This window comes from Bemisia tabaci, chromosome 1 (assembly GCF_918797505.1).
Source record: "Bemisia tabaci chromosome 1, PGI_BMITA_v3".
Classification (NCBI taxonomy): domain Eukaryota; kingdom Metazoa; phylum Arthropoda; class Insecta; order Hemiptera; family Aleyrodidae; genus Bemisia; species Bemisia tabaci.
The window spans coordinates 72,797,929-72,813,051 of NC_092793.1; the positions used below are offsets into that span (position 1 = coordinate 72,797,929).

A 15,123-nucleotide genomic window follows, 5' to 3' on the forward strand; every position below is an offset into this window, starting at 1 on the left:
CCGAGCCAGACCCAAGTTTGGCGTACGATGCTGCGACTGACAATGTAGGAGCCCGATCCATTCATAAAAATCGCCTTACGCAAAGACGAAGCAACAGATGACAGGAGAAAAACAATGGCCTGACGGCCCCTTCATCCGTCTTCATCCTCGTGCGATCTTTGTGTTTATAGCGCCTTCTCGTCTTACTGAGCAGGAGGGTCCCAGAGCCTTGCTTTGATGCCAGATTTGAACGAACAGAAAGCACTGACCTCATAATATTGAGATGAACATCCCAAAGTCGAAAATATGGTAAAATTTTATCGTGCGAAATTTGGGAACAGAAACACCATAATTAAAATGCCTAATGGAATCTTACCACCTCTTTATTTTACTCTTATAAAAGTAGTACGGGGTTAAAAGTTTTCACGAATTCCGTCTGGCATCTGGGGAGGAAGAGGGTGTAGATGTCTCCGACAGGTAACTGACGAAGGAGGGAAATCAAGTCTAATACCTCCGCCGCGGTGAATATCAGTGTGACAGTTTTGATACTATAAGGCCTACCTGAGATAAATAACAAAGGGCAATGAAAATAAACTGTTGTTGAGTTCTTTCAAAGAATATATGCGAATAAGGTGTAGTCAGGCCAACTTTATTTTTAATTTCAGGTGCCTGTCAGGTTTCTGACACAATGCAACGATAATATTGAAATAAAATTGCGATTTATTGCAATAAAATTGCAATTTTTCACCATGGAATTGCAATATTTTTGCATCATTATTTGGTCCTTAAATGCCGATTTTAAACAATCAATCAAGTGAGTTCCATGTATCAGAAAAATAAACAATATTCAGTGCAATGATAAATTCCAACTTATTTCCATTTTATTGCGATCAATTTCAATGAGCCGTGTGCCCTCGATCAGTAGATAGGCAACCTACACGACACGCTGATGCAGTAGCAATTATTTTACCCTGTAACTGCAATTTATTGCAATATATGCTCCTTGGGGAGTAAACCATTGGAAAAGGTGCCTGGCATACATTATGGAGGGTTTTCATCAGTAGGAATTTTCTGTCCGTGCCGGGACAGGCTCAAAATTTTAGTAACAGGAAAACACCCGATCCTTCCCGATGATAACACCAGCCTGACCGCTCAAAAACCAATCTCTCCGTGCACGCAGCTCTCTCCAATCCCGGCCGGCAACGCTGGTCACTGAGAGATGACCCAGGAAAAAAAAAATAAACACCGAAAGTAAAAAGAATAAAACAAGACTACTACTAAAATGGTGGGGAGGCAATCAAGTAAACACGAGTAAAGTGACCGAGGGTCCCCCTCTAAGAAGGGGGGCGCCATGGGAGGGGGGGGGGGGGGCTGGGTGAGGTGAAAATGCTGTACGGCCGCTCGGAGCTTGGAGCAGACAGCGTCTCCAGCGCTGCCTCAGTAGTGTTTCGACGTCAAAGCGAGACGGTCCGCGGTTCGAAGCTCGGCTTGAATTCCGGGTCCGCGTGCTCACAATAAATTCCAACGTGCGCGTGCCAAACAGCAGAGTTGTGCGTTGAACCGAGAATCTCAACGGCTAAGATTCATACGGTTCGTTTTGTGCGTGAGAAATGACATATCATTCCTCGACCGGCTTTTTCCAACGTTCATATATGAGCGTAGTTAATTCTGAGTCCTGTTTGAACAGGCAGTGTTTGTATTTGTGCTGAAGTGCTGTGTTCTTTGATTTGAAAATTACAATGAGCACGTGAAAAAAAAAAAGAAAAAAAAAAAACCAACCGCACGTTTTAAACGAAAGTATTCGTGATATTTGAATGAGATTTGGTTTTTCCCTGTTTTACTCTTTTAACGCGTCGCGTTTATTGCACCTATCAAGTCAAACTCATGCGCTAAAAATACCCAAGTGCCCTGCTACATTTGAATTGAAGTTAATTTCTACTTTAATTTTATCAAAACGACACAAAATTATCCTTATTCAGCCGTAGAGTTAGAATTACAAATTTTCAAAAAGATTGCGTTTCCGTAGCCGCACGTGCAATTTCAAAACAAAAATATTTCGTGGATGTTTTTCATACGTATGTGGTGAATAATTTGATAGTGACCCCTCGTTCATAGTTTATATTATTTTCCGTCGTCGCTGAAGACCCCTTCAAGACGCTCGCCACAGTAAAGACAGCACATTACTTTGAAATAAAAAATCTACATGCTTCCGACTATGTCTTCAGTAATGTGAGGGCAGGATCATTTTATTTTGGAAAAAATCAAAATCTTGGCGCAGTGAGTGTTCATTTTCAATGTTGACAAATTTGCTCCAAGATAGGTGACGCTTTGCGGCAAATTCTCACATACCTACAATGCTCAAGACGAGAAAAAAACGGTTCCAGTGACTTCCGTTTCTTCCTCAAGAACCAGCGACCACTCGAGTTTTGATTAGCATACAACAATGCATTGCCCGGCGTGAAACTTGACCTTGTGAAGGCAGCCCAGAATCTCACTCTCCAAGATCACGCGGAAGCACGCAATCAATCAGCCAAGATGTCGAAAGTAACGACGGTCATACCGGTAACCACGGCCGTACCCGTGGACCCCAGCGTCACCGCCTACCAGCTCATGTGGGCCAAAGTCGTCACCATGCTCATCCTGGGTTTCGGCTCCTTCGTCCTAGGCATAATCCCTGTTAAACTATCGCAGCTCCTCAGGAGCAAACCGCCGTCACCGACCAAGCTCCACGACCATCATCACGCCCAAAGCTCTTCGCTGGCCGTGTCCCTCCTCCTGTGTTTCGGCGGTGGCGTCCTGCTCTTCACCACTTTCCTCCACCTGCAACCGGAAGTGCGGGACTCGATAGACCACCTGAAAGCATCCCACATGCTCCCGGAGTTCCTCGTCGAGAACAACGTCAACATTGCCGACCTCATCTTCTGCATGGGATTCTTCTTCGTGTACATCGTCGAGGAGTTGGTGCACGTGATCCTGGACTGGAAGTCCAACGAGCAGGAGGACGAGGCCGTGCTGCACCGGACGATGTCCCTGCGCAAGTGCTGTCGGCGGCTCAGCGGCGAGAAGTGCGGGCAGCACGGCGAGGGGAACGGCACGCTCATCCCGAGGGTCTCCCTGACGAGCAAGCCGGTGGACCCGGACCAGATGGGGGTCATGATCAACGGGAGCATAACGACGAGCACGCAGGGGCTCCTCGACAACACCCAGCTGTCGACGATCACGTCCAAGACGAAGATGGCGTCGCCGCTGGACGCGGAGACGCGAATGGTGAACGTCCCGTTCAAGACGCACCACCACCACTCGCACTCGCATGTCGCGCCCTCGAGCGTGGACATCGAGGACAACGTCTCCGGGAACACGTCGTACGACACGACGGAGGTGGTGGCCAAGTCCTTCCGGGGGCTCCTGGCCGTCCTGGCGCTGTCCTTCCACGAGATCTTCGAGGGCCTGGCCGTGGGCCTGGAGAAGAGCAAGAAGAACGTCTGGTACCTCTTCATCGCCATCGCCACGCATAAGTTCGTGATCGCCTTCTGCGTGGGCGTCGAGCTGGTCTCGTCCAAGACGCGCCTGTCCTTGCTCGTCGTGTACGTCGCCACGTTCGCCGTCGTGACGCCGATCGGGATTGGGGCCGGCATCGCTCTCTCGACGTACCATGGCGAGGCCAGCGACGGCGGGCTCACCACCACGCTGCTCCAGGGCATGGCTGCCGGCACCCTCCTCTACGTCGTCTTCTTCGAGGTCCTCCAGAGGGAGCGCGCCAACACCCAGTCCGGCCTTCTCCAGCTCCTAGCCATTATGGCTGGATTCGGCACCATGTTCGCCCTCCAATTTTTAAGTGAGTTTCATTTATTATTTTTTTAATCAGGGACTATATTTTGATTGCATTTGGCGATAAGAAACTACTATTCCTGGTTCATTATTTGAAAAAAATTGCGGATATGGCACTATGCCTCTTTATAGAGGACCATTTAAACGTATTTCTGCTAAACGGAACTATGTGCATTAAGACATGAGCCCTGAGATCCTAGGAATATATGCATAACAAGGTTCATGTCATAATGCACATAGTTCCGTTCGACAGAAATACATCCATTTTTGGGCCTAGAGTGGGCCGATTTTGGATATTTAGGCGTCAATTGGGGCGTTAGATGCAGAAATGACATTTTTTAGTTACGGTGTTTCAGTACCCCCATTGCAATTTCATATTTTTGAAAGGAAACTATCGGGTAAATTTTCTGGAATTTTTCGTTTGCAGCATCATAAAATCACAAGGAAAATTCGGTAAAAGTTTCAAAAAATACCAATTTGCTTTAATCTTAATGGATGAAACGATAGCGGAGATTGTGAGACATCATGATCATGAAATGCCCTTTCTGCACCCAGCGCTTTAATTATTTGAGAAATTTGCCGTTCTTTTTAAGGCTGATGCAAATGAATTGAACGTTTTAATGCCAAAAGGAACTATGTCTCACGCAAACCCTATGCAGATAGTTCCTTTTAGCATAAATACGCCCAATTGCAATTCGATCAAGAACCTAGACTATCAGGATCGTGACACCCCCCCCCCCTTTACCTGCCAAGGGGGAGGGGAAGATCGGGACCGTAATATTCGGATTCCCTTATGTTGATTTTGCATCAACTCCGCGGTCCCTGGCTTCGCCCAACTCAAAAGAACCGAGAAATAAGCTACGTGCGGGTGAATTTTCAGGATGCGCACAACTAGAGTAGTCCCCGCTAATTTGAAAAATGGCGCGTCAATTTGTATATTTTGCCGAGCGCGGCACAAAATTGGCGGGAACCAATGGGAGTGGGAGTCTCGACTTGTTTACATTCGTGTTATCAGTTAGTAAACAAACGTTGTTCTTCATTCTCTCGTGCGTGTCGTGAGTAAGTCTTTTGAATATTCAAAGTTGCTCGAGGTTCTTGATTTTCTGTACAAGTGCGAATTAGTATTTAGTGTCCAATCTAAACCACGTCCCTTCAAAGAATATTCAATTCAGTGTCCCCCGTTCAATCTCCACGAGTCCGCAAGGCGACACGACAAGTGAGCTCTTAAAATATCTGTAAGTTGTCACTAAGAGTTTAGTTTTTTCTCCTCGTAGTTTCATTAACACTTTACCGTTCAAAATTATCGAGACTCCAAAAGTCCTGGAAGTTTTAAACCTTTCATTTTGGTCGTTCATAAATGTATTGTTTATTTATTCCCAGGGATTCACTTGTCATGTTGAGGTTAACCTAGGTACTCCAAATGTCAGCATCTCATCAGTTTCTTTATAAGGACTCGGATTAGTGATTGTGAGTCACCTTAAAGAGGGTTTTCACAATGAGAGATGAAATACTTTTGACTAGAAATAAGACCATGGAAGGTCTCAGCCAGATTCAGAGTCTTATCTATTGAATAGTGTCTAGCAGGGGCTGGCCTTCGGATTGGTTGATTTCTATGCCCGAGGTATCGGAAATTCATATGTATCCTTCAACGATTGAAAATAGGATGGAGTAAGTTTTTCTAAGGTCATTCTTAAGTTCTTTCAAGCCTTGTAGCCTAGGCACTTATTTTTAGAGAAGGAAAACAGAAGAGTTGATTTAACCGCAGACAGGTAGATTAGACTATAAATGAATTAAGGTTGCCATGAACATTCACATTACTTCCTTAAATCCTAAATGTCAAAATTGATAAGTCCTTTACATTTAAAACGAATTTACTTTTTCTCCCTCTACGCACTGCACTGCAGCAAACATTTAATCTTTAAGTACCATTAAAGTCTACCAGAAGATATGCAAGTTCAATTAGCTTCCCTATACAGATAGAGGCTTTTATGGATGAGCCAGAACTCTTGTCTTGAGTAAATTTAAAGAGGTTATATGATACTTAAATGGCCCTCTTAGAATCTTTTGATTAGCAAAAAGTGGCATGTCACTCAACCGATAATAGTAAAGGACTTTGTGAAGTAACTCCTAAGTTTGTAGAGTGCCCTAACTTTCAGCCTAACAGGAGTCAAGATTTTGTCACTTCAATTTGGGGCATTCTTTTTCGTTGGGAGGGGAAATAAGAAAATAATTATTTAAGACTAAGAAATTAATAACATTAATTATGTGCATAATTATAGTACTTAATTACTTTATTATGAATCAATGTGGAGTCCTGCTTGAGCCATTTTAGGTCGCGAAGATGGTGGTAATTTTTCGATGCAACTATTTGCGCTCTATGAATCTCCATGTTGCATGTTCGAAAAATGAAGGGGCTCCGCAATTCGCTGGCGCTATGCCGCATTCACATGATCAACGGGTAGAAAACGAAGGAGAAAGTGAAGCGTCAAGCCGTTGTCACTCCCTTCTTCCATTTTTTTAAAATTTTTCTTCTAACCAAGCGGTAAACATTTCGCTGGTAACTTTGGAAGATGCTATGCGCTCACTACTTGCATTTTTACCTCGGTGCAAGTACCACAAACTCCTTCAACTCGTCGTGTACGCTACACGGACATCCATTGGGTAGGAATAGTTGTATCACTGTATTACACGCAGGGGTGTTATGAATGAGAGGCAATACATAGAGCCTAAACCTTTACCCCTACTCTTTCTCTATCTCCCCTTTTCCTATCGCTCTCACTTTTCAATAATCCTTAAAAGTCTCACAAAAAAAGAAAATTTCAAGAAATTTTTACCAGATTTTAGCCTCCATCATTAGAAACTACTGACCATACGCCCTTGACTGTTATGATGAATGGTAAGGGCTATGCTACTACGAATGCTTTGAAGATTTCGATGAGTGACGGGGTAAGTAACTCTGGCAACGGCAACAAACGCTTCAGTCGAGATATAAAAAAGATTTATTTACCACCAAGCGGGAGACGCCAGAGCATAAAATGCAAATGTTCTCGATAAGAAATTTTATACTCTATCAAATTGGCTTATTGCTATCTTTGAGTACGATTAAAGACCATTTTTATGTTGAAAGTAGGAAACTAGGTACCAGTCTTCTTTCCGACGCGGTGGATCGCGTATCTTTCTCCTTCGTGGCTTTTTGACTATAGAAGGTGGTTCTTTTAAGTTTTTTGATTCGGATCAAACCGAGGTTTTATTGGTTCTTTTTTATCTTTCGATCTCTCGCCTATACTCAATCCTTCAATTTATGCACGTAGCTTCTCTCCTCAGTAGACGAGTGCCTGTTCTGAAAATGCTGGCTCTTATTCTCATTCAAATGAGAGATATTAGCGGCCTTAAGCTGGAAATCTCTATCAATCACCCGCTGAAATCGGCGGTTTCATTGAATTGAACTGAGGGACTTGGAGGACAAGGCGCATAAGTGCAGTGTTTGCTATTTCGATTTCGTGTTCGAAGTTTAGAAATTACATGGGTCCTTATTGCGGAAAGTAAGATCAAACTGACTTTTTGATGCCTTAACTTTGAAATTTGGGAGCGAATTTTACACGGAATATGCATCAAGACTAGTTTTCTTGACATCATTAATATTTGAATTTTTTCAAAAACTGCCTTTACGCGCCTTGTCCTCCAATCCCCTCAATTTTAGTAATCAACGAAGGATGAGAGCCTCGTCGTTACACCGCCAGGGTCTTAAGAAAAAAAACTATCCTAAAAAAAGTAATCTACTTGAGTTATATCACCGTCTAAACGCTATCGTGATAGTTTCTGCGGCATAAAATATGACAGCCCCTATCTCGGCGCTTCGGATCAGCTGTTGTTAGTTTTTTACACTACACTGGAAAGAAAACACATTGGATCTACATTCCAGACTCTTAAAAACATCGACAAGAAAAAGTACTCTTGATTCAATCAGAATCTAGCTTAAATCAAGAACCAAGCCTCTTAATTTAAGCGGATTTCGTTTTGATTCAAGCAAAAATCCGATTGAATCAAGAGTATTTTTTCTTGTCAATGTTTTCAAGAGTCTGGACTCTAGATCCAATGTGTTTCTTTTTCCAAAGTAGGACCATGACAGGGCGGGGAAGGGACCCGATTGAAGGGCCTGCCAGAACAGGTTCAGTGCGCGAGTTGATTCACGTAGACTCCTCTCTCTTGTGAGCGGTAAATTCAAATTTTTCGTAACATATGGTAAAAACAAAAACGTTAGTGTCTTGATTAGAAGCTGATTTGAGTAATTTTTGTCGCGCGAATCGGAATCGTGTTTTGCGTTATTTTGAAGAGAAAACATACATCCGAATTCGTATATTATCCAGTAGTCTGCTGTGATCTTCTATTTTAATTGTAGAAGACCTGAGGGGTCGTAATGGACCACTAGACAAGGTACGAATTTCAGCATTCTGATACATGTTTCTCAACCAAAATTTCACGTAGAACACGATACGCACAACGAAAATTACCAAAATCAACTCCTGACGAAGATATTTAATGATTCTTGATGCGTGAATTCAAACCACCCGCTCATGAAAACTCAATGCTCTACGTGATTCACATCGCGCGCTAAACGTTATCCTGACAGTCTCTGCAGTATAAAAATCTGGCAACCTTAATCTTGACGCTTCGGCTCAGCTATAGCAAATTGCTAATAGTTTGAACAACACATGGTGGGAAATGAACATTGCTCGATTGAGAAGCTTGCTGAAACCGTTGTAGTGCGCGATTTGACTCACGTAGAGTTTTGAGTTTCTTGTGAGCGGGCAGTTCAAATTCCTCGTAATCAGTGCGAAATAAAAACGTTAATATCTTCGTTAGGAGTTGGTTTCAGTAATTTTCGTTGTGTGAATCGTGTTTTACGTGAAATTCTGGTTAAGAAACTTGTATCAGATTGCTTAAATTCGTACCTTGTCTAGTGGTCCATTCGGCCGGAGCAATGACCGAAGACTCTCTGTATCAGCTTCGTCGTATCAGGTTAAAACAGCGTAACTTGGAGTAGACGCCTCGAGTGTGTAGGGGATTTTTCCGGAGGAAGAAGCTCGATATTGTCCACTTTGTTTACACGTGTTACTCTGTGGTCCGTGGCCCGTTAAACAGGGCCCAGAGGACTTAATTTAAGGCTTAAATGGCGCCGCTCATCGAAGGCGCTCGGATGATTGGCCCTATTATTTGAGTGGCGATGTTATCGGACAAAAGCAGAAATTGCGCGAGGAGCTTTTCTCAGGCCGATAATAGTTGCAAATTCACGTCAAAGAAGCCTAGTTACTGCTCAGTTTGAAAGGACGGCGGCAGCTTATTGTTCCGCTTCGCTCAGGCCTTGCTGCCAAATTTTAGTCAGCAAGATCCGATCTAACAAATTACTTGCTAGGCTCGGAAAAAAGCCCAAAAGGAATGTTCAAACATTGACAGGGTTACAATAAATTATAGCTCCGACAACATTTGCTCTCTTTAAAACACGAGGAAAACGAATCATACATTCGGAAAATCTGAAAATTAATGCCTAATGAGCTTGTTCAGCAATTCGTAATTCTTGCATTTTTGGAAACTAGAGAGTGCACAGAGTTCACAGGAATTTTCCCCGATTTTTTTGAGCAATATTAACCCACGAAATACGAGTCCAAAAGTCCGTATTTTGGGCTCCCATTTAAACGCGCGCCGCTTGGCCCATCTCAAAATGGCGCCCATTTTCTCCGTCCGGCGGTGGCCACACTTTTGACCCGGCGTGCCGGCGAGGTACCTCTGCATGCCTCTGCCGTGTGTGGGTCGTATAAACAAACGAAGATTGATAACACAAATGATCCAAACAACTCGAAATCTCTTAATTTTAATTAATTTAAATCCATTTTCGACTTCAACCAAGCATTTGGCAATAATATTCATCGTATTTTACAACCAGGAGCCACGGCCTATCGGCTCATTTTAAGGTGCATTCTGAAAATCAGTCTTACAAGTCCAGTGTCCAAACCCAGACTTTCTTCTTTTACATTTTTTGACCATTCTCTTTTCATTTTCGCCTCAAATCAAATGTTTTGCAGTTTCTTTGTCTTAAGTATGTGGTCCTGAATTCATTCAAGAGATAGAAGTTCACCATGTATTTAGTATTATAGCCTTTCAACCTCTCAAGCTTTACCGATATGATCTCATGTAGTTCGAGGTTTCTTTGGCCCAAACCAAGTGATTACACATCTGATGTGTGTCTTATGGCTCTTCAAATTCGCAGTTTAGAACTAAATCAGAGACTACAGTTACTTAATCCAGTTCTGCTCTCTTGTTCAATGTTTGTCATAAGTGTTTGTTCGTGTCTGTTCTTTATAAGTGACCACTGTAGTGCATATACACAGTTATGCTATCGGTACAGGTACTTTATTTCTTGTTTTCTACAGTCAGGACTTTCTCTTAAGCGCAATAATTTACCAAAGAAATTCACCTAGTTGCGTAAATAATTTGGTGTATAGATATTCTGTTAATGTCTCCTTGCGGTGATTCAAAGTTTCTGAGATCTATCACAAGTGGATTTTGCATTTAGACGGTCACTCTTGTCTGATAAAATTACTGCTCTAGCAGCTTTAAATTTATACTTTGATCTCTGATTCATCACTAAATGACACTCATGCGGTGTCATTTATCTTTAATCAGTTCAAAGCTATTTCGACAATGAATCATCAAAGGTCCGATCGAAGAAGGAATTTTCTGGTGAGTGCTGCGGCTGAACCGACATCACAACTCTACTATCGAAAGCATCAACCAAGACATGATCATTCGTCTGGAAGTGGAAATATTTTGCAACTAATCAGCAGGCCGATTATTGAAGGCTTAGAGCAACCTGACAAGACATCAAATTCGAATATATTGCATGGATATGATAGGGCTATGTCTTTTCATGTCGGGCTGACATAGTTTCAATAATCGGGCAGCTGGTAGTGTAACAGGTAAGATTTGTAAAGTCACTTAGGTATCACGAGTTACATTCGCATCTCTTGTGGTACAGTTTTTGTAATTATGCTTACCTTTGTGGAGATTAATTGATAACAAAACGAGCATATCAATGTCATAGCCTAACTAGAAAACCACTAACGTAGATTTACAAAGTTTCAGACTTTCTGTTTCTCTTCGATTATAAAATCATGCAACGAAATGTTACAAATGTCATCCCCAGATAACCTTAACCATGTTCCTGACTTATTCTTATGGGAGGATGTAATTCTATGTCTTTTCAAAATCCTTCCATCCATCTGTACCTGAGAAATTCAGTAAACCAGCCGACTTTCGGACTTTTAACAAGAATCGTTGGCAACTTTACCATTGAAATGATTCTTAGGTGTTTTTGAACAAAGGGATTTTATTAAAATGTTTGTTGGACAGGTTTGATTCACCCTGAATTCTTAAATAGAGAGAAAAAAAAATATTTTCTTCACTCTAGGAAGACATGAAACTGACCAAGCTGTAGGTAAGTAAGTAGTTTTTGATTACTTCATTCCATGAAATATGATGAGCCTTGTTTCTGCAGGAAACACAACATACTAGCAGGAATCCTCAAATAAATTTTCTGTCTTGTACAATATCTGTTGATACTTAAGTATTTGATGATACCTATGAAGTACAAAATTTCTGAAAAAACCCTGGGAATACCAGCAGAGTCGTCTCCAAATTTTCTCTCAGGAACAAAACTAAAAATTGTGGAAGTTTCCTAAGAATGCTCTCAAGACAAATTTACGTATTATTCATAGATGAAGTGTAGCCTGCTACATATCATGTCGTATTCCTCTTCAAATATACATGCAGGTGAGTAGATTTTGAAATTTTGAGCGCACAATTTGCTCATGAAAGAAGCGAGCACTACCATGATTTCCACTTACCATTACCACTTCCTGATAAATTTTTATAAGTTGATGCTTTTGAAAGTTGAGTTGTGATGTCGGTTCAGCCGCAGCACTCACCAGAAAATTCCTTCTTCGATCGGACCTTTGATGATTCATTGTCGAAATAGCTTTGAACTGATTAAAGATAAATGACACCGCATGAGTGTCATTTAGTGATGAATCAGAGATCAAAGTATAAATTTAAAGCTGCTAGAGCAGTAATTTTATCAGACAAGAGTGACCGTCTAAATGCAAAATCCACTTGTGATAGATCTCAGAAACTTTGAATCACCGCAAGGAGACATTAACAGAATATCTATACACCAAATTATTTACGCAACTAGGTGAATTTCTTTGGTAAATTATTGCGCTTAAGAGAAAGTCCTGACTGTAGAAAACAAGAAATAATACCTGTACCGATAGCATAACTGTGTATATGCACTACAGTGGTCACTTATAAAGAACAGACACGAACAAACACTTATGACAAACATTGAACAAGAGAGCAGAACTGGATTAAGTAACTGTAGTCTCTGATTTAGTTCTAAACTGCGAATTTGAAGAGCCATAAGACACACATCAGATGTGTAATCACTTGGTTTGGGCCAAAGAAACCTCGAACTACATGAGATCATATCGGTAAAGCTTGAGAGGTTGAAAGGCTATAATACTAAATAAATGGTGAACTTCTAACTCTTGAATGAATTCAGGACCACATACTTAAGACAAAGAAACTGCAAAACATTTGATTTGAGGCGAAAATGAAAAGAGAATGGTCAAAAAATGTAAAAGAAGAAAGTCTGGGTTTGGACACTGGACTTGTAAGACTGATTTTCAGAATGCACCTTAAAATGAGCCGATAGGCCGTGGCTCCTGGTTGTAAAATACGATGAATATTATTGCCAAATGCTTGGTTGAAGTCGAAAATGGATTTAAATTAATTAAAATTAAGAGATTTCGAGTTGTTTGGATCATTTGTGTTATCAATCTTCGTTTGTTTATACGACCCACACACGGCAGAGGCATGCAGAGGTACCTCGCCGGCACGCCGGGTCAAAAGTGTGGCCACCGCCGGACGGAGAAAATGGGCGCCATTTTGAGATGGGCCAAGCGGCGCGCGTTTAAATGGGAGCCCAAAATACGGACTTTTGGACTCGTATTTCGTGGGTTAATATTGCTCAAAAAAATCGGGGAAAATTCCTGTGAACTCTGTGCACTCTCTAGTTTCCAAAAATGCAAGAATTACGAATTGCTGAACAAGCTCATTGAGTCGCATAGCCTCCAAGTTTTTCGCTGATAACGCGCTTTGGCGTTAACATTAACACCTTGCCTTGATAATGTAGGTATTTGGAATCAAATTTGCATGCAAATTTGGAATCAAATTTTTTGATGGGGAATAAAAATGACGTTATTTGCATGATCTACCTAACGTTCAAATTGTTTAAAAATACCTACTGGTAGTTATCTCGTCCAGGAGTGATTTCCAAACTTTCCATTGTGTGCATTGTTCTCTACGTAGGATTTTGAAGAGATAAAATACGTGTTTTTTAGTTTAGACCTTTCCAGTTTTTTCTTACATTATATAGTTTGAAAGTATGTTATGAAAGTAATTACATTTTCGGTAGTAAATTAGAACTTTGATACAATGTTGGGTTATTTTGTTGTGTCTGCTCTTAAATTTTACGTATGACACCGCATACCTCATGGGAGTATGGGACTCCAAAAAAATCAGTAAATAGTTACCCATCATACACTCTGAAATCATAAAAAACCAAGAAATCTAAATTTCCTCTTAAACTACCACTCTTCAATACATATCTACCTTCTTCACGGTCAGTTTAGATCAGTGTCATCCGTTTCCCACGGGGTCCCTTTCCTACGTTACGCCGTCAGAATCGTACTCACGCGTGCAATTTTGATCGTCTTATCGAGGTGTTTACAAGTCGCATTTAAAATGCAATAGTTCTCATATTCTCTTTTGAAGCTAGTAGCGTTTTGTATCTTTGTAATTCTACACGGGCATTACTTCAAAAGTAATTAAACATTTATCTAATGTGGCAACATTGCAACTGTTCCGCCTCGTTTCGTTAGAGCTTGCTGAATCGAAATAGATATAATAGAACTTAATTTTCCAAGGCAGTTTTCCCGCTGTTGGTACATCCCCGAGAAAATGTCAGGGCGGGGTGAGAAAAAGTATAATTGGAAAATTCTTCAAGCAGTGAGGACCGTAAGACGTGCCTCTTGCCAGAGTTTTTAATTATTAACGCAGAATTAACGGCACAATTAGTTCGCATGGAGACGGAAGTTTTTGCTCGCTGTAATGTCAAATCTAATTCAAGTTAAAATTACGAGCATTTTCGTTGACTAGTCGGGGAACCCGAAGATAAAGGGGGTGCAAACTTCAAGGTGTATAAAGTGGGAAAATAAATTAAACAAACTTCTTTATGTAGTTATTCACCCTTTTTGTTCACTTTTTCCCGTCAACTTTTTTAATTACAATCCAATGATGACATAACATAATCCGTGGAATTATTCTCGAAAGACTTCAGTTTATTAAATTCTTCACTCTTACTTCTTGATCGAGGATGAAATTTTCAGTTGCGTCTTTGAAGGGCTGTCGCAAGATCTAGGAGTTGCCTCGAGTTAAGTGTGTGGTTTTTTTAAAATCAAGTTTAGCAATAAACTAGTATCTCCGAGCTTTTAAAAGCTCAAAACTACTTTTTTGAGCGAAGAATTAGAATTGAAGTTTAAGCTTTAATAAACACATCTCTCATCGTCGGTAGAGCTCATGACGTCATTTGAATCAACGACTCATGGTTTCAACTTGACTAAATCCAATGCAACATGGCCGTCGTACAATTTAAATCTCGAACAAACTATTTTATTTAAAAAATCGACAAACATATTCTCTTCAAACAGTGAGAATATTACGAGCCCACGATCGGCGCGGTCGGGGTGCATTACCTCTCGTTGCATTAAATTGCGAACTAATATCAATGTGATTCGTCACAGTTTCTGGCGTGGTCGAACTGGCATGCGATATGTAGCGCATCGAGTAAATTAAAAAACTCTGCAAATTACTTTTTAGCAAAAAAAGAGACAATATCCCCTGCTCATGAACCTGAGGAATCGTTCTGATAAAAAAAATTGGCACACTCTAAGAGAGCTGAAAGGAGAATCCTTTTTGGAGAAAAAAAACTCCCATTCGATACAGTTATATCGATTCCTGTACATCGGATGCGCGGTTTTTTTTCAAAACATGATTTACTTTCATTTCTCCAGATTTTGAAAATTTTTTGGTTCAGAATAATTCTCTAGAATCATGCTCAGGGGCTATCGTCCTTTTTTGGTTGAAATTTCAAAATCTGCCGAGATTTTTAATACAATCGATGTGATACATATCACATGCCAG

The 15,123-nt window shown here is 41.1% G+C and overlaps 1 protein-coding gene across 3 annotated transcripts in view; it reads left to right on the forward strand.

Annotated features, from left to right (window-relative positions):
- Window positions 1-1,388: 1,388 nt before the first annotated feature.
- The window catches only part of LOC109033176 (zinc transporter ZIP3), a 132,070-nt gene continuing 118,335 nt past the window's right edge, over window positions 1,389-15,123 (forward strand). For all 3 annotated transcript variants that reach the window (XM_019045656.2, XM_072306132.1, XM_072306131.1), the window contains exon 1: window positions 1,389-3,814. In XM_019045656.2, coding sequence (XP_018901201.2) covers window positions 2,515-3,814 — 1,300 coding nt within the window. In that variant the 5' untranslated portion in view covers window positions 1,389-2,514. The remainder of the gene's footprint in view (window positions 3,815-15,123) is intronic.